Source organism: Oncorhynchus masou, chromosome 9 (genome assembly GCF_036934945.1).
Source record: "Oncorhynchus masou masou isolate Uvic2021 chromosome 9, UVic_Omas_1.1, whole genome shotgun sequence".
Lineage (NCBI taxonomy): Eukaryota > Metazoa > Chordata > Actinopteri > Salmoniformes > Salmonidae > Oncorhynchus > Oncorhynchus masou.
In genome coordinates this window covers 86811931-86831930 of record NC_088220.1, presented here as the reverse complement: position 1 = coordinate 86831930, position 20000 = coordinate 86811931, and the positions used below count along the sequence as shown (strand labels likewise).

The window sequence follows — 20000 nt, the reverse complement described above, 5'->3', positions numbered from 1 at the left end:
GACATTCAAAACCCTAACCCCTAACCTCTAACCCCAAACCCAGTTAGAACACATTCACCACCCTAACCCCTAACCTCTAACCCCAAACCCAGTTCGAACACATTCACCACCCTAACCCCTAACCTCTAACCCCAAACCCAGTTAGAACACATTCACCACCCTAACCCCTAACCTCTAACCCCAAACCCAGTTAGAACACATTCACCACCCTAACCCCTAACCTCTAACCCCTAACCTCTAACCCCAAACCCAGTTAGAACACATTCACCACCCTAACCCCTAACCTCTAACCCCTAACCTCTAACCCCAAACCCAGTAAGAAGACATTCAAAACCCTGACCCCTAACCTCTAACCCCAAACCCAGTTCGAACACATTCACCACCCTAACCCCTAACCTCTAACCCCAAACCCAGTTAGAACACATTCACCACCCTAACCCCTAACCTCTAACCCCAAACCCAGTTAGAACACATTCACCACCCTAACCCCTAATCTCTAACCCCAAACCCAGTTAGAACACATTCACCACCCTAACCCCTAACCTCTAACCCCTAACCTCTAACCCCAAACCCAGTTAGAACCCATTCACCACTCTAACCCCTAACCTCTAACCCCTAACCTCTAACCCCAAACCCAGTTAGAACACATTCACCACCCTAACCCCTAACCTCTAACCCCAAACCCAGTTAGAACACATTCACCACCCTAACCCCTAATCTCTAACCCCAAACCCAGTTAGAACACATTCACCACCCTAACCCCTAACCTCTAACCCCTAACCTCTAACCCCAAACCCAGTAAGAAGACATTCAAAACCCTAACCCCTAACCTCTAACCCCAAACCCAGTTCGAACACATTCACCACCCTAACCCCTAACCTCAAAACCCCAAACCCAGTTAGAACACATTCACCACCCTAACCCCTAACCTCTAACCCCTAACCTCTAACCCCAAACCCAGTTAGAACACATTCACCACCCTAACCCCTAATCTCAAAACCCTATCCCTTATATAAATGAGGTGATCTTTATCTGTCTCTGTGGTTAGAACAAAGTCTGGACTTGCTATTTTCACAGCTTCGCACAGTTCAGTACCTAGTTTAAGTCTGACAGCTCATCAGTTCACTCAAGTATAAACTGTCAGACATCCACTTAGTTGACATATTCCTGTTAAATCCAAGGGACGCATCGAGGGCCTCAACAGTCAACTTCGGTTCTTTTCTGAGTAGTTTTCTAGACCTCCTTCCAGGTGATTCCCGACAGACTCCTGTAATTAATTCAAGCGGTGGCGTAGTCTAGCACTTCCTAGTGATCCCTCACACTAGTAATATTTCAAAAACAAAAATTCCCTGTACACCCCCAAATGTTCCTATGCCACAAAAGCTTGAGTTGGTGTAGTTCCCGGCCAAGACACAGTAAAAAAAATAAGTCATATCTTGTTCATTCACTACAACTCCATGTGTCCCCCCCCCCTTCCCCCCCAAGGCACTCTCCAGGAGTTGATCTCCCATACCATGATCCACTGGGCCCAAGAGGCCTTCATTCAGAACCCCGAGCTGGTGCGCCTGATGTTCAGCCTGCTCCACAGGCAGTATGATGGGCTGGGAGAGCTGACCAGAGCCCTGCCTAAAGCCTACGCCATCAACGCTGTGTCTGTCCAGGACACTATGGACTTGTTGGAGTGCTTGGGCCAGATCAGATCTCTGCTCATCGTTCAGATGGGCCCCGAGGAGGAGAGGCTCATGATCCAGAGCATTGGGTACGTCTGGTTACTGTACCTGGAGGGATAGGGTGGTTACTGTACCTGGAGGGATAGGGTGGTTACTGTACCTGGAGGGTGTGTCTGGTTACTGTACCTGGAGGGATAGGGTGGTTACTGTACCTGGAGGGATAGGGTGGTTACTGTACCTGGAGGGATAGGGTGGTTACTGTACCTGGAGGGATAGGGTGGTTACTGTACCTGGAGGGATAGGGTGGTTACTGTACCTGGAGGGATAGGGTGGTTACTGTACCTGGAGGGATAGGGTGGTTACTGTACCTGGAGGGATAGGGTGGTTACTGTACCTGGAGGGATAGGGTGGTTACTGTACCTGCAGGGATAGGGTGGTTACTGTACCTGGAGGGATAGGGTGGTTACTGTACCTGTAGGGTGTGCCTGGTTACTGTACCTGGAGGGATAGGGTGGTTACTGTACCTGGAGGGATAGGGTGGTTACTGTACCTGGAGGGATAGGGTGGTTACTGTACCTGGAGGGATAGGGTGGTTACTGTACCTGGAGGGATAGGGTGGTTACTGTACCTGGAGGGATAGGGTGGTTACTGTACCTGGAGGGATAGGGTGGTTACTGTACCTGGAGGGATAGGGTGGTTACTGTACCTGGAGGGATAGGGTGGTTACTGTACCTGGAGGGTGTGTCTGGTTACTGTACCTGGAGGGAAAGGGTGGTTACTGTACCTGGAGGGATAGGGTGGTTACTGTACCTGGAGGGATAGGGTGGTTACTGTACCTGGAGGGATAGGGTGGTTACTGTACCTGGAGGGATAGGGTGGTTACTGTACCTGGAGGGATAGGGTGGTTACTGTACCTGGAGGGATAGGGGGGTTACTGTACCTGGAGGGATAGGGTGGTTACTGTACCTGGAGGTATAGGGTGGTTACTGTACCTGGAGGGAAAGGGTGGTTACTGTACCTGGAGGGATAGGGTGGTTACTGTACCTGGAGGGTGTGTCTGGTTACTGTACCTGGAGGGATAGGGTGGTTACTGTACCTGGAGGGATAGGGTGGTTACTGCACCTGGAGGGATAGGGTGGTTACTGTACCTGGAGGGATAGGGTGGTTACTGTACCTGGAGGGATAGGGTGGTTACTGTACCTGGAGGGTGTGTCTGGTTACTGTACCTGGAGGGATAGGGTGGTTACTGTACCTGGAGGGATAGGGTGGTTACTGTACCTGGAGGGATAGGGTGGTTACTGTACCTGGAGGGATAGGGTGGTTACTGTACCTGGAGGGATAGGGTGGTTACTGTACCTGTAGGGATAGGGTGGTTACTGTACCTGGAGGGATAGGGTGGTTACTGTACCTGGAGGGTGTGTCTGGTTACTGTACCTGGAGGGATAGGGTGGTTACTGTACCTGTAGGGATAGGGTGGTTACTGTACCTGGAGGGATAGGGTGGTTACTGTACCTGGAGGGTGTGTCTGGTTACTGTACCTGGAGGGATAGGGTGGTTACTGTACCTGGAGGGATAGGGTGGTTACTGTACCTGGAGGGATAGGGTGGTTACTGTACCTGGAGGGATAGGGTGGTTACTGTACCTGGAGGGATAGGGTGGTTACTGTACCTGGAGGGATAGGGTGGTTACTGTACCTGGAGGGATAGGGTGGTTACTGTACCTGGAGGGTGTGTCTGGTTACTGTACCTGGAGGGATAGGGTGGTTACTGTACCTGGAGGGTGTGTCTGGTTACTGTACCTGGAGGGATAGGGTGGTTACTGTACCTGGAGGGATAGGGTGGTTACTGTACCTGGAGGGATAGGGTGGTTACTGTACCTGGAGGGATAGGGTGGTTACTGTACCTGGAGGGATAGGGTGGTTACTGTACCTGGAGGGATAGGGTGGTTACTGTACCTGGAGGGATAGGGTGGTTACTGTACCTGGAGGGATAGGGTGGTTACTGTACCTGGAGGGATAGGGTGGTTACTGTACCTGTAGGGTGTGTCTGGTTACTGTACCTTGTAAAGGTTAGGCTCATGACCCAGAGCATCGGGCATCACTCAGGTGGCCCACTGATTACCAGGGTCGGGGTCCGTTCCATTTCAATTCAGTGAAATTGAAATCGAATTGTACCCCAAACCTGGCTACAATTACCGAAAGAAGATGTGGATGCACAGCAGGAACAATTCAACTACGATTATTTTAGTTCATTTAAAAGTCTCTTTGTTGTTGTTGTCTCCTTCTCCAGGAACATCATGAACAACAAGGTGTTCTACCAGCATCCCAACCTGATGAGGGCTCTGGGGATGCATGAGACGGTCATGGAGGTGATGGTTAACGTGCTGGGAGGAGGTGGAGATTCCAAGGAGATCCGGTTCCCCCAGATGGTGACCAACTGCTGTCGTTTCCTGTGTTACTTCTGTCGCATCAGCCGTCAGAACCAGAGGTCCATGTTTGATCACCTCAGCTACCTGCTGCAGAACAGTGGCATCGGCCTGGGTACAGTACACTCTGCCTGCCAATCAGAAAACACACAGAGGAACTCATAACCACTGGTGCAGGATCAGTTATGTTTTCATCCCCCTTAGTGGTGAAGGATTGGGGATATGGAAAATCAGAACCAAGATCTGTGTTTAATAAACATTCTCCTGGTCTTCTTGTAGGTATGCGTGGCTCCACCCCTCTGGATGTGGCTGCAGCTTCCTGCATCGACAACAACGAGCTGGCCTTAGCTCTACAGGAGCAGGACTTGGAGAAGGTAACCCCTGACCCTAACCTGTCACCCTGTTTCCCTATTCAACCGGAGGCTACTGAGGTTAGGTTTTACCACGAGCCCGTCCTCCCAAATGAAGGTGCCACCAACCTCCAGTGTCCTATTCCTTATATAGAGCGGGAAGAATGGCGACGGAGGGATTGGCTGCCGTTTTACAGGCTCCTAACCAATTGTACTATTTTATGTGTTTGTTTTTTTTGCATTGTTTGTACATAATGTTGATGCTATCATCTCGATCGATTACTCACCTCAACCTGGACAAAGATTTTTTCTTTAATGAGTCTGACACAAAGAATATAATGCTGCTCCCAGACAAGGCCCAAATCCCCGTCATTCGCATGAAGAAAAGAAGGAGATACAGGGGACGCAGATCAGGGTGCCTTTAATTCACACACAGAGATGCGTACAAGGCTCTCCCTCGCCCTCCATTTGGCATATCTGACCATAATTATATCCTCTTGATTTCTGCTTACGAGCAAAAACTAAAGCAGGAAGTACCAGTGACTCACTCAATATGGAAGTGGTCAGATGACGCGGATGCTACGCTAGGACTAGCGTAGGACTGTTTTGTTAGCACAGACTGGAATATGTTCCTGGATTCATCCAATGGCATTGAGGAGTATACCAGAATGCATGAGAGCACCAGCTGTTCTGGACGACTGTGTGATCATGCTCTCCATAGCCGATGTGAGCAAGACCTTTAAACAGGTCAGTATTCACAAGGCCGCGGTGCCAGACGGATTACCAGGACGTGTACTCAGTGCATGCATGGACCAACTGGCAAGTGTCTTTACTGACATTTTCAACCTCTCCCAGACCTTGTCTGTCACACCTACATGTTTCAAGCAGACAACCAAAGTACCTGTGCCCAAGAAAGCGAAGGTTATCTGCCTAAATGACTACCGCCCCGTAGCACTGACGTCGGTAGCCATGAAGTGCTTCGAAAGGCTGGTCATGGCTCACATCAACACCATCATCCCGGAAACCCTTGGTCCCAATCCAATTTGCATACCGCCCAAACAGATTCGCAGATCACACAATCTCAACCGCACTCCACACTGCATTTCCCACCTGGACAAAAGGAACACCAACGTGAGAATGCTGTTCATTGACTACAGCTCAGCATTGAACACCATAGTGACACCAAAGCTCGTCACTAAGCTAATGTCCCTGGGACTATAAACACCTCCCTCCGCAACTGGATCCTGGACATCCTGACGGGCCGCCCCCCCCCCCAGTTGGTAAGGGTAGGCAACAACACAGCTGCCACTCTGATCCTCAACACAGGGGCCCATCAGGGGTGTGTACTTAGTCCCCTCCTGTATTCCCTGTTCACCCACCACTGCGTGGCCAAACACGACTCCAACACCATCATTACATTTTCTGACGACACAACAATAACGATGAGACAACCTATAGAGAAGAGGTCAGAGACCTGGTAGTGTGGTGCCAGGACAACAACCTCTCCCTCAACGATGAGACAGCCTATAGAGAAGAGGTCAGAGACCTGGTAGTGTGGTGCCAGGACAACAACCTCTCCCTCAACGTGATGAAGACAAAAGGAGCTGATCGTGGACTACAGGAAAAGGAGGACCGAGCACGACAGACAGAACACCTCAGTCACAATGTACCCCTATACAGTAGACCCTGGACAGAACACCTCAGTCACCCTGTACCCCTATACAGTAGACCCTGGACAGAACACCTCAGTCACCCTGTACCCCTATACAGTAGACCCTGGACAGAACACCTCAGTCACCCTGTCCATTGCTCCTGTCTAAGGGATACCCTGCTAACCCTTACCCTCTCCTTCCTGCCCCTCTCTCCAGGTGGTGACTTATCTGGCGGGCTGTGGACTACAGAGCTGTCCCATGCTCCTATCTAAGGGCTACCCTGCTAACCCTTACCCTCTCCTTCCTGTTCCTCTCTCCAGGTGGTGACTTATCTGGCGGGCTGTGGACTACAGAGCTGTCCCATGCTCCTATCTAAGGGTTACCCTGCTAACCCTTACCCTCTCCTTCCTGTTCCTCTCTCCAGGTGGTGACTTATCTGGCGGGCTGTGGACTACAGAGCTGTCCCATGCTCCTATCTAAGGGCTACCCTGCTAACCCTTACCCTCTCCTTCCTGCCCCTCTCTCCAGGTGGTGACTTATCTGGCGGGCTGTGGACTACAGAGCTGTCCCATGCTCCTATCTAAGGGCTACCCTGCTAACCCTTACCCTCTCCTTCCTGTTCCTCTCTCCAGGTGGTGACTTATCTGGCGGGCTGTGGACTACAGAGCTGTCCCATGCTCCTATCTAAGGGCTACCCTGCTAACCCTTACCCTCTCCTTCCTGTTCCTCTCTCCAGGTGGTGACTTATCTGGCGGGCTGTGGACTACAGAGCTGTCCCATGCTCCTATCTAAGGGCTACCCTGCTAACCCTTACCCTCTCCTTCCTGTTCCTCTCTCCAGGTGGTGACTTATCTGGCGGGCTGTGGACTACAGAGCTGTCCCATGCTCCTATCTAAGGGCTACCCTGCTAACCCTTACCCTCTCCTTCCTGTTCCTCTCTCCAGGTGGTGACTTATCTGGCGGGCTGTGGACTACAGAGCTGTCCCATGCTCCTATCTAAGGGCTACCCTGACATCGGCTGGAATCCCTGTGGAGGAGAGAAATACCTGGACTTCCTCCGCTTTGCCGTCTTTGTCAACGGTCAGCAGCCTGCAACACCTAGCCTGCAACACCTAGCCTGCAACACCTAGCCTGCAACACCTAGCCTCCAACACCTAGCCTGCAACACCTAGCCTCCAACACCTAGTCTGCAACACCTAGCCTGCAACACCTAGCCTCCAACACCTAGCCTGCAACACCTAGCCTGCAACACCTAGCCTCCAACACCTAGCCTGCAACACCTAGCCTGCAACACCTAGCCTCCAACACCTAGCCTCCAACACCTAGCCTGCAACACCTAGCCTGCAACACCTAGCCTGCAACACCTAGCCTGCAACACCTAGCCTCCAACACCTAGCCTGCAAATGTAAATGTAACACCTAGCCTGCAACACCTAGCCTCCAACACCTAGCCTCCAACACCTAGCCTGCAACACCTAGCCTGCAACACCTAGCCTGCAACACCTAGCCTGCAACACCTAGCCTCCAACACCTAGCCTGCAACACCTAGCCTGCAACACCTAGCCTGCAACACCTAGCCTCCAACACCTAGCCTCCAACACCTAGCCTGCAACACCTAGCCTGCAACACCTAGCCTCCAACACCTAGCCTCCAACACCTAGCCTGCAAATGTAAATGTAACACCTAGCCTGCAACACCTAGCCTGCAACACCTAGCCTCCAACACCTAGCCTGCAACACCTAGCCTGCAACACCTAGCCTGCAACACCTAGCCTCCAACACCTAGCCTCCAACACCTAGCCTGCAAATGTAAATGTAACACCTAGCCTGCAACACCTAGCCTGCAACACCTAGCCTCCAACACCTAGCCTCCAACACCTAGCCTGCAACACCTAGCCTGCAACACCTAGCCTCCAACACCTAGCCTCCAACACCTAGCCTGCAACACCTAGCCTCCAATACCTAGCCTCCAACACCTTGCCTGCAACACCTAGCCTCCAACACCTAGCCTCCAACACCTAGCCTGCAACACCTAGCCTCCAACACCTAGCCTGCAACACCTAGCCTCCAACACCTAGCCTGCAACACCTAGCCTGCAACACCTAGTCTCCAACACCTAGCCTTCAACACCTAGCCTGCAACACCTAGCCTGCAACACCTAGCCTCCAACACCTAGCCTGCAACACCTAGCCTGCAACACCTAGCCTCCAACACCTAGCCTCCAACACCTAGCCTGCAACACCTAGCCTGCAACACCTAGCCTGCAACACCTAGTCTCCAACACCTAGCCTCCAACACCTAGCCTCCAACACCTAGCCTGCAACACCTAGCCTCCAACACCTAGCCTGCAACACCTAGCCTCCAACACCTAGACTCCAACACCTAGCCTCCAACACCTAGCCTGCAACACCTAGCCTGCAACACCTAGCCTCCAACACCTAGCCTCCAACACCTAGCCTGCAACACCTAGCCTGCAACACCTAGCCTCCAACACCTAGCCTCCAACACCTAGCCTCCAACACCGAGCCTGCAACACCTAGCCTCCAACACCTAGCCTGCAACACCTAGCCTGCAACACCTAGCCTGCAACACCTAGCCTGCAACAGACACTGAACATACTTCCTGTATCACAATGAAGTGTGGATTCTGAGTGGTGTCCAGGCTATCGAATTACCAGGATTATATCCCTGATATTGTTATTGCTGACATGGCTGTAGTCTCTATGGCTGTAGTCTCTATGGCTGTAGTCTCTATGGCTGTAGTCTCTATGGCTGTAGTCTCTATGGCTGTAGTCTCTATGGCTGTAGTCTCTATGGCTGTAGTCTCTATGGCTGTAGTCTCTATGGCTGCATTCTCCACCGTGGCTGTAGTCTCTATGGCTGTAGTCTCTATGGCTGTATTCTCCACCGTGGCTGTGGTCTCTATGGCTGTATTCTCCACCGTGGCTGTGGTCTCTATGGCTGTATTCTCCACCGTGGCTGTAGTCTCTTTGGCTTTATTCTCCACCGTGGCTGTAGTCTCTTTGGCTGTATTCTCCACCGTGGCTGTAGTCTCTATGGCTTTATTCTCCACCGTGGCTGTAGTCTCTATGGCTGTATTCTCCACCGTGGCTGTAGTCTCTATGGCTGTATTCTCCACCGTGGCTGTAGTCTCTATGGCTGTATTCTCCACCGTGGCTGTAGTCTCTATGGCTGTATTCTCCACCGTGGCTGTAGTCTCTATGGCTGTATTCTCCACCGTGGCTGTAGTCTCTATGGCTGTATTCTCCACCGTGGCTGTGGTCTCTATGGCTGTATTCTCCACCGTGGCTGTAGTCTCTATGGCTGTATTCTCCACCGTGGCTGTAGTCTCTATGGCTTTATTCTCCACTGTCGCTGTAGTCTCTACCGTGGCTGTAGTCTCCATCGTGGCTGTAGTCTCCATCATGGCTGTAGTTTCCACCGTGGCTGTAGTCTCCATCATGGCTGTAGTCTTCACCGTGGCTGTAGTCTCCATCATGGCTGTAGTTTCCACCGTGGCTGTAGTCTCCATCATGGTTGTAGTCTTCACCATGGCTGTAGTCTCATCATGGCTGTAGTTTCCACCGTGGCTGTAGTCTCCATCATGGCTGTAGTTTCCATCGTGGCTGTAGTCTCTATGGCTGTAGTTTCCACCGTGTCTGTGGTCTCCATCATGGCTGTAGTTTCCATCGTGGCTGTAGTCTCTACCATGGCTGTAGTCTCCACCGTGGCTGTAGTCTCCACCATGTTAGTCTCCACCATGGCTGTAGTCTCCACCATGTTAGTCTCCACCATGGCTGTAGTCTCCACCATGTTAGTCTCTACCGTGGCTGTAGTCTCCACCATGTTAGTCTCCACCGTGGCTGTAGTCTCCACCATGGCTGTAGTCTCCACCATGTTAGTCTCTACCGTGGCTGTAGTCTCCACCATGTTAGTCTCCGTCGTGGCTGTAGTCTCCATCATGGCTGTAGTCTTCACCGTGGCTGTAGTCTCTACCGTGGCTGTATTCTCCACTGTGGCTGTAGTCTCCACTGTGGCTCTAGTCTCCATCGTGGCTGTAGTCTCTATGGCTGTAGTCTCCACTGTGGCTCTAGTCTCCATCGTGGCTGTAGTCTCCATCATGGCTGTAGTCTCCATCGTGGCTGTAGTCTCCACCGTGGCTGTAGTCTCCACAGGGGCTGTAGTCTCCACAGGGGCTGTAGTCTCCATTGTGGCTGTAGTCTCCATCGTGGCTGTAGTCTCCATCGTGGCTGTAGTCTCTATGGCTGTAGTCTCCATCGTGGCCGTAGTCTCCATAATGGAGGCGTGCCAGTGTTACAGTGTACCAGTAGTGGTGACACTCACAGTATGTTCTTCTTCTATTCTTTTTCTCTTCCTGACTGTTCTTACCCTACAGGAGAGAGTGTGGAGGAGAATGCCAATGTGGTGGTGCGTCTACTGATTCGTCGGCCAGAGTGTTTTGGCCCCGCCCTGAGAGGAGAGGGGGGTGCTGGTCTGTTGGCGGCAATAGAGGAGGCCATCAAGATCTCAGAGGACCCAGCCAGGGACGGACCTACTGTCAAGAAGGACAGGCGGTTCCCCATGTAAGACTACTAGAGAGCTGTTGTTGTGGTGTTGTTGTTGTGTTGTTGTGGTGTTGTTATTGTGTTGTGGTGTTGTTGTTGGGGTATTGTTGTGTTATTGTTGTGTTGTTGTTGCTGTCCTGTTTTTGTGTTGTGTTGTGTTGTTGTTGTTATGGTGTTGTTGTCGGGTGTGTTGTTGTTGTTGGGGTATTGTTGTGTTGTTGGTGTGTTGTTGTTGTTGTTGTTGTTGGGGTATTGTCGTGTTGTTGTTGTGTTGTTGTGTTGTTGTTGTTGGGGTATTGTTGTGTTGTTGTTGTTGGGGTATTGTTGTGTTGTTGTTGTTGTTGTTGGGGTATTGTCGTGTTGTTGTTGTGTTGTTGTGTTGTTGTTGTTGTTGGGGTGTTGTTGTGTTGTTGTTGTTGTTGGGGTATTGTTGTGTTGTTGTTGTTGGGGTACTGTTGTGTTGTTGTTGTTGGGGTATTGTTGTGTTGTTGTTGTTGGGGTATTGTTGTGGTGTTGTTGGTTGTTGTTGTTGGGGTATTGTTGTGTTGTTGTTGTTGGGGTATTGTTGTGTTGTTGTTGTTGGGGTATTGTTGTGTTGTTGTTGTTGTTGTTGGGGTATTGTTGTGTTGTTGTTGTTGGGGTATTGTTGTGTTGTTGTTATTGTTGGGGTATTGTCGTGTTGTTGTGTTGTTGTGTTGTTGTTGTTGTTGGGGTGTTGTTGTGTTGTTGTTGTTGTTGTTGGGGTGTTGTTGTGTTGTTGTTGGGGTATTATTGTGTTGTTGTTGTTGGGGTATTGTTGTGTTGTTGGGGTATTGTTGTTGTGTTGTTGTTGTTGGGGTATTGTTGTGTTGTTGTTGGGGTATTGTTGTGTTGTTGTTGTTGTTGGGGTATTGTTGTGGTGTTGTTGTGTTGTTGGGGTATTGTTGTGTTGTTGTTGGGGTATTGTTGTGTTGTTGTTGTTGGGGTGTTTTTGTGTTGTTGTTGTTGGGGTATTGTTGTGTTGTTGTTGTTGGGGTATTGTTGTGTTGTTGTTGTTGGGGTATTGTTGTGTTGTTGTTGTTGTTGGGGTATTGTTGTGTTGTTGTTGTGTTGTTGTGTTGTTGTTGTTGTTGGGGTGTTGTTGTGTTGTTGTTGTTGGGGTATTGTTGTGTTGTTGTTGTTGGGGTATTGTTGTGTTGTTGTTGTTGTTGGGGTATTGTTGTGTTGTTGTTGTTGGGGTATTGTTGTGTTGTTGTTGTTGTTGGGGTATTGTCGTGTTGTTGTTGTTGGGGTATTGTCGTGTTGTTGTTGGGGTGTTGTTGTGTTGTTGTTGTTGTTGGGGTATTGTTGTGTTGTTGTTGTTGGGGTATTGTTGTGTTGTTGTTGTTGTTGGGGTATTGTCGTGTTGTTGTTGTGTTGTTGTGTTGTTGTTGTTGTTGGGGTGTTGTTGTGTTGTTGTTGTTGTTGGGGTATTGTTGTGTTGTTGTTGTTGGGGTATTGTCGTGTTGTTGTTTTGTTGTTGTGTTGTTGTTGTTGTTAGGGTGTTGTTGTGTTGTTGCGTTGTTGGGGTATTGTTGTGTTGTTGTTGTTGGGGTATTGTCGTGTTGTTGTTGTGTTGTTGTGTTGTTGTTGTTGTTGGGGTGTTGTTGTGTTGTTGTTGGGGTATTGTTGTGTTGTTGTTGTTGGGGTATTGTTGTGTTGTTGTTGTTGGGGTATTGTTGTGTTGTTGTTGTTGGGGTATTGTCGTGTTGTTGTTGTGTTGTTGTGTTGTTGTTGTTGTTGGGGTGTTGTTGTGTTGTTGTTGTTGGGGTATTGTTGTGTTGTTGTTGTTGGGGTATTGTTGTGTTGTTGTTGTTGGGGTATTGTTGTGTTGTGGTTGTTGGGGTATTGTTGTGTTGTTGTTGTTGGGGTATTGTTGTGTTGTTGTTGTTGTTGTTGGGGTATTGTCGTGTTGTTGTTGTGTTGTTGTGTTGTTGTTGTTGTTGGGGTGTTGTTGTGTTGTTGTTGTTGTTGGGGTATTGTTGTGTTGTTGTTGTTGGGGTATTGTTGTGTTGTTGTTGTTGGGGTATTGTTGTGTTGTTGTTGTTGGGGTGTTGTTGTGGTGTTGTTGTGTTGTTGTTGTTGGGATATTGTTGTGTTGTTGTTGGGGTATTGTTGTGTTGTTGTTGTTGGGGTATTGTTGTGTTGTTGTTGTTGGGGTATTGTTGTGTTGTTGTTGTTGGGGTATTGTTGTGTTGTTGTTGTTGGGGTTTTGTTGTGTTGTTGTTGTTGGGGTATTGTTGTGTTGTTGTTGTTGTTGTTGGGGTATTGTCGTGTTGTTGTTGTGTTGTTATGTTGTTGTTGTTGTTGGGGTGTTGTTGTGTTGTTGTTGTTGTTGGGGTATTGTTGTGTTGTTGTTGTTGGGGTATTGTTGTGTTGTTGTTGTGTTGTTGTTGTGTTGTTGTGTTGTTGTTGTGTTGTTGTGTTGTTGTTGTTGTTGGGGTATTGTTGTGTTGTTGTTGTTGGGGTATTGTTGTGTTGTTTTTGTTGGGGTATTGTTGTGTTGTTGTTGTGTTGTTGTGTTGTTGTTGTTGTTGGGGTATTGTTGTGTTGTTGTTGTTGGTGTATTGTTGTGTTGTTGTTGTGTTGTTGTGTTGTTGTTGTTGTTGGGGTGTTGTTGTGTTGTTGTTGCTGTTGTTGGGGTATTGTTGTGTTGTTGTTGTTGGGGTATTGTTGTGTTGTTGTTGTTGTTGGGGTATTGTCGTGTTGTTGTTGTGTTGTTGTGTTGTTGTTGTTGTTGGGGTGTTGTTGTGTTGTTGTTGTTGTTGGGGTATTGTTGTGTTGTTGTTGTTGGGGTATTGTTGTGTTGTTGTTGTTGGGGTATTGTTGTGGTGTTGTTGTGTTGTTGTTGTTGGGGTATTGTTGTGTTGTTGTTGTTGTTGTTGGGGTATTGTCGTGTTGTTGTTGTTGGGGTATTGTTGTGTTGTTGTTGTTGGGGTATTGTTGTGTTGTTGTTGTTGTTGTTGGGGTATTGTTGTGTTGTTGTTGTTGGGGTATTGTTGTTGTATTGTGGCGTGTAGCCAGAGACGGACCTACCGCCAAGAAGGACAGACTCTTCCCTGTGTAATAAAAAGTATATTCTTTAGCATATAAGATGGATGCTTTAGACTAGAGAGAGAGAAAAGGTGTTCAGTATGAAAGACAAGAAACAATGGAATATAAGAGTGAATGATTTCATGCTTTTGTTCAAGTTTCCTTCCCAATCCACAGTGGTTGTATTGATCATGGATTCGATTTGTAAAGCTCTTTAAATAGTAACCGATGGGTCAACTCTCTACATCAACTGTTATGCTAATAATTAATGCTTGTCTGTCTGTCTGTCTGTCTGTCTGTCTGTCTGTCTGTCTGTCTGTCTGTCTGTCTGTCTGTCTGTCTGTCTGTCTGTCTGTTTGTCTGTCTCTGTCTGTCTGTCTGTCTGTCTGTCTGTCTGTCTGTCTGTCTGTCTGTCTGTCTGTCTCTGTCTCTGTCTCTGTCTCTGTCTCTGTCTCTGTCTCTGTCTGTCAGGTTTGGTGGTGAGGAGCAGCAAGAGGAGAACCGCGTCCATCTTGGAAACGCCATCATGTCCTTCTACTCTGCCCTCATCGATCTGCTGGGACGCTGTGCACCTGAGATGCACGTACGTTAGGCCGTTTTCCACAACTCCACATTTCATAAAGCGCTGATTCTGACGTCTGTTTAACATGTTACGGTTGTGAACATGAAGGATGCTTAGCTGGGATTTACTAGAATCTGTCCGGGGCCTCGTTATATCTCTACCGGAACATAAACCCCTCTCATTCTGTCTGTCTGCCTGTCTGCCTGTCTGTCTGTCTGTTTCTCTATATCTCTCTGTCTCGTTCTGTCTGTCTGCCTGTCTGTCTGCCTGTCTGTCTGTCTGTCTGTCTGTCTGTCTGTCTGTCTGTCTGTCTGTCTGTCTGTCTGTCTCCGTCTGTCTGTCTCCGTCTGTCTGTCTGTCTGTCTGTCTGTCTGTCTGTCTGTCTGTATGTCTGTCTGTCTGTTTCTCTGTCTGTCTGTCTGTCTGTTTCTCTATCTCTCTCTGTCTCTGTCTGTCTGTCTGTCTGTCTGTCTGTCTGTCTGTCTGTCTGTTTCTCTGTCTGTCTGTCTGTCTGTCTGTCTGTCTGTCTGTCTGTCTGTCTGTCTGTCCGTCTCCCTCCCTCCCTCCCTCTCCGTCTCCCTCCTTCCCTCTCCGTCTCCCTCCCTCCCTCTCCGTCTCCCTCCTTCCCTCTCCGTCTCCCTCCTTCCCTCTCCGTCTCCCTCCCTCCCTCTCCGTCTCCCTCCCTCCCTCTCCGTCTCCCTCCTTCCCTCTCCGTCTCCCTCCCTCCCTCTCCGTCTCCCTCCCTCCCTCTCCGTCTCCCTCCTTCCCTCTCCGTCTCCCTCCCTCCCTCTCCGTCTCCCTCCCTCCCTCTCCGTCTCCCTCCCTCCCTCTCCGTCTCCCTCCCTCCCTCCCTCTCCGTCTCCCTCCTTCCCTCTCCGTCTCCCTCCTTCCCTCTCCGTCTCCCTCCCTCCCTCTCCGTCTCCCTCCCTCCCTCTCCGTCTCCCTCCCTCCAGTTGATCCAGGCGGGTAAAGGCGAGGCTCTGAGGATCCGGGCCATCCTGAGATCTCTGGTTCCTATAGAAGACCTGGTGGGAGTCATCAGTCTGTCTGTACAGATACCTGACTACGGGAAAGGTACAGCACAAGACATAACAATTATCCCCTTCAGGATTTTCCAAACCTGCAAATCCCCATTTTTTTTTGCCTGGACAAATCAACAATTCCTTGCATATTATGCAAATGTTGCCAATCCCCAAACCATTACAGCATAAAACAGTCAATTAAAACGCATTAAAACGGATTCATCACCGCAGGACCAAAAAGAGGCTTCAACGAACCACCAGACGTTTATAGTATAGTGTTGTTGTATCACGTCAACAAAATGTTTCCTTCGTCAGTGTATTTTCGTGACAAATTGGACAAAATAGTTGCGTATTGCCATGCAAAATATCAGTCTTTAATTTTTTTTTTAAATGTTACAAAATTTGACCCCCTTTTTCTTCCCAATTTCGTGGTATCCTTTTTGTTAGTAGTTACAATTCCCGTAGGGGCTCGGGAGAGACGAAGGTCGAAAGTCATGCGTCCTCCGATACACAACCCAACCAAGCCGCACTGCTTCTTAACACAGCGCCCATCCAACCCGGAAGGCAGCCGCACCAATGTGTCTGAGTAAACACCTTGTGCACCTGGCGACCTTGGTTAGCGCGCACTGCGCCCGGCCCGCCACAGGAGTCGCTGGTGCGCGATGAGACAAGGATATCCCTACCGGTCAAACACTCCCTAACCCGGACGATGCGAGGCCAATTGTGCGTCGCCCCACGGACCTCCCGGTCGCGGCCGGTTACGACAGAGCATGGGCTCGAACCCAGAGTCTCATTAGACCACTGTGCCACCCGGGTGGCCCAATGTCAGTATTTTTGCCCACAATTATCACAATAAATCACTGCGAAATCCTGGAGGGACTGATTATCACAGATCCCATGCTAATGTTTTCTCCATTTCAATTGAACAATATCGATCCCTTAATCTGCCTCTCTCTTTCTCTCCTCTCTCTCTCTCTCTCTCTCTCTCTCTCTCTCTCTCTCTCTCTCTCTCTCTCTCTCTCTCTCTCTCACCCCACTACCACTCAGATGGTCACACCATAGAGCCTAAGATGTCTGCGAGCTTCGTCCCGGACCACAAGGCGTCCATGGTGCTGTTCCTAGACCGTGTGTATGGTATCGACAACCAGGACTTCCTGCTTCATGTTCTGGAGGTGGGCTTCCTGCCAGACATGAGAGCTGCCGCATCCCTGGACACGGTGAGTGCTGCCTATAGACTGTAGGGCCAGGAGTTTTCCTAACCAGGTCATTTGAACAGGAAAAAACATATTGGTATGTCTCTATTGGAATCTTGGAACCATTTCTCTATTGTCTTGGATCCATGTTTCTATTGTCTTGGAACCATGTCTCTATTGTCTTGGAACCATGTCTCTATTGTCTTGGAACCATGTCTCTATTGGAACCTTGGAACCATGTCTCTATTGGAACCTTGGAACCATGTCTCTATTGGAACCTTGGAACCATGTCTCTATTGTCTTGGATCCATGTCTCTATTGTCTTGGAACCATGTCTCTATTGTCTTGGAACCATGTCTCTATTGTCTTGGAACCATGTCTCTATTGGAACCTTGGAACCATGTCTCGATTGGAACCTTGGAACCATTTCTCTATTGTCTTGGAACCATGTCTCTATTGTCTTGGAACCATTTCTCTATTGTCTTGGAACCATGTCTCTATTGGAACATTGGAACCATGTCTCTATTGTCTTGGAACCATGTCTCTATTGTCTTGGAACCATGTCTCTATTGTCTTGGAACCATGTCTCTATTGGAACCTTGGAACCATGACTCTATTGGAACCTTGGAACCATGTCTCTATTGGAACCTTGGAACCATTTCTCTATTGTCTTGGAACCATGTCTCTATTGTCTTGGAACCATGTCTCTATTGGAACCTTGGAACCATGTCTCTATTGTCTTGGAACCATGTCTCTATTGGAACCTTGGAACCATGTCTCTATTGTCTTGGAACCATGTCTCTATTGTCTTGGAACCATGTTTCTATTGTCTTGGAACCATGTCTCTATTGGAACCTTGGAACCATGTCTCTATTGTCTTGGAACCATGTCTCTATTGTCTTGGAACCATGTCTCTATTGGAACCTTGGAACCATGTCTCTATTGTCTTGGAACCATGTCTCTATTGTCTTGGAACCATGTCTCTATTGTCTTGGAACCATGTCTCTATTGGAACCTTGGAACCATGTCTCTATTGGAACCTTGGAACCATGTCTCTATTGGAACCTTGGAACCATGTCTCTATTGTCTTGGATTCATGTCTCTATTTATTATACTAAAGACTAAACAATTTGAATAACATCTCTCTCCCTCTTTGTCTGTCTGTCTGTCTGTCTGTCTGTCTGTCTGTCTGTCTGTCTGTCTGTCCCCCCTAGCTGGCATTCAGCACCACAGAGATGGCTCTGGCTCTGAACCGCTACCTGTGTTCCGCTGTGCTGCCCCTCATCACCAAGTGTGCCCCTCTGTTCGCGGGCACCGACCACCGCGCCATCATGATTGACTCCATGTTGCACACCATCTATAGGCTGTCCCGCGGGCGAGCCCTCACCAAGGCTCAGAGAGACGTCATCGAGGAGTGCCTCATGTCCCTCGTCAAGTACGCGACAACCACAACCCTCTGGCACATCGGCGGATTAAACGTTACCTGTACTAATAATATACTGTATAATACTACACTTAACTTTGACCTCTGTCCTCCCAGGTACCTTCGACCTTCCATGCTGCAGCATCTGCTGAGGAAGCTGGTGTTTGACGTGCCAATACTCAACGAGTTTGCGAAGATGCCTCTGAAGCTCCTGACCAATCACTACGAGCGTTGTTGGAAGTACTACTGCCTGCCTAACGGTTGGGCGAACTTTGGGGTGTCGTCAGAGGAGGAGCTGCACCTGTCGCGGAAACTCTTCTGGGGAATCTTCGAGTCTCTGGCGCACAAGGTCAGAACAATATGCATGACTGTACTGTATGCGGTATTTAATTATAAACGGGGTAGTTTGGGTCCTGGAAGACTTTGTATTACTTGGCACTTCCTGTGACTTCGCTCTCACTTTCACTCCCTCTCCCCTTCTCCCTCTCACACCCCTCCCTCTACCTCCCCCTCCCCTTCTCCCCTTCTCCCCTTCTCCCCCTCCCCCTCCCCCATCCCTCCCCCCTTCTCCCTCTACCTCCCCCACTCCTCCCCCCTTCTCCCTCTACCTCCCCCACCCCTCCCCCTTCTCCCTCTACCTTCCCCACCCCTCCCCCTTCTCCCTCTACCACCCCCACCCCTCTCCCCTTCTCCCCCTCCCCCACCCCTCCCCCTTCTCCCTCTACCACCCCCACCCCCCCTTCTCCCACTACCACCCCCACCCCCCTCCCCCTTCTCCCTCTACCTCTACCTCCCCTCCCCTCCCCCTTCTCCCTCCCTCTCCCCTTCTCCCTCTACCTCCCTCTCCCCTCTCCCCTTCTCCCTCTACCTCCCCCTCCCCTCTCCCCTTCTCCCTCCCTCTCCCCTTCTCCCTCTACCTCCCTCTCCCCTCTCCCCTTCTCCCTCTACCTCCCCCTCCCCTCTCCCCTTCTCCCTCCCTCTCCCCTTCTCCCTCTACCTCCCCCACCCCTCTCCCCTTCTCCCTCTACCTCCCCCACCCCTCCCCCTTCCCCTGCTCCCTCTCCATCTCTTTCTTTCCCTCTCAATGTGTTCTAGAAATTCGATGCCGAGCTGTTTAAGATCGCCATGCCATGTATCTGTGCCATCGCTGGCGCCATCCCTCCTGACTATGTGGACGCCAGCTACTCCTCCAACACGGAGAAGAAGGCTTCGGTGGACGCCGAGGGAAACTTTGACCCCAAACCCGTGGAGACCACCAAGTGAGAATGGGATGGGGGTCGTCGGCAGTCTGGAGATTGGGCGTTTTCCTGATCACGTGTGACCCTTTTTTTCCTGATTTAAATTCACCTGGTGTGGAAAACCCTTGAAGCTATATTTACACAGTAGAGTGGTTAGCAGTGTGTTAGCGGGTCAGCAGTGTGTTAGCAGGTTAGCAGTGTGTTAGCAGGTCAGCAGTGTGTTAGCAGGTTAGCAGTGTGTTAGCAGGTTAGCTGTGTGTTAGCAGTGTGTTAACAGTGTGTTAGCAGGTTAGCAGTGTGTTAGCAGGTTAGCAGTGTGTTAGCAGGTTAGCTGTGTGTTAGCAGGTAAGCAGTGTGTTAGCAGGTTAGCAGTGTGTTAGCAGGTTAGCAGTGTGTTAGCAGTGTGTTAGCAGTGTGTTAGCAGGTTAGCAGTGGGTTAGCAGGTTAGCAGTGTGTTAGCAGGTAAGCAGTGTGTTAGCAGTGTGTTAGCAGTGTGTTAGCAGTGTGTTAACAGTGTGTTAGCAGGTTAGCAGTGTGTTAGCAGGTTAGCAGTGTGTTAGCAGGTTAGCTGTGTGTTAGCAGGTTAGCTGTGTGTTAGCAGGTAAGCAGTGTGTTAGCAGTGTGTTAACAGTGTGTTAGCAGGTTAGCAGTGTGTTAGCAGGTTAGCAGTGTGTTAGCAGGTTAGCTGTGTGTTAGCAGGTAAGCAGTGTGTTAGCAGGTTAGCAGTGTGTTAGCAGGTTAGCAGTGTGTTAGCAGTGTGTTAGCAGTGTGTTAGCAGGTTAGCTGTGGGTTAGCAGTGTGTTAGCAGGTTAGCTGTGTGTTAGCATTGTGTTAGCAGGTTAGCAGTGTGTTA

The 20000-nt window shown here is 49.7% G+C and overlaps 1 protein-coding gene across 1 annotated transcript in view; it reads left to right on the top strand.

Moving 5' to 3' along the window:
- LOC135546739 (ryanodine receptor 1-like) overlaps positions 1-20000 on the top strand; it is a 154303-nt gene that overhangs the window by 31575 nt on the left and 102728 nt on the right. The window contains exons 20-30 of the mRNA XM_064975393.1: positions 1486-1759; positions 3959-4209; positions 4374-4468; positions 7041-7176; positions 10490-10676; positions 14181-14292; positions 15225-15345; positions 16341-16510; positions 17701-17921; positions 18027-18258; positions 19005-19168. Of these exons, the coding sequence (XP_064831465.1) occupies positions 1486-1759; positions 3959-4209; positions 4374-4468; positions 7041-7176; positions 10490-10676; positions 14181-14292; positions 15225-15345; positions 16341-16510; positions 17701-17921; positions 18027-18258; positions 19005-19168 (1963 nt within the window). The remainder of the gene's footprint in view (positions 1-1485; positions 1760-3958; positions 4210-4373; positions 4469-7040; positions 7177-10489; positions 10677-14180; positions 14293-15224; positions 15346-16340; positions 16511-17700; positions 17922-18026; positions 18259-19004; positions 19169-20000) is intronic.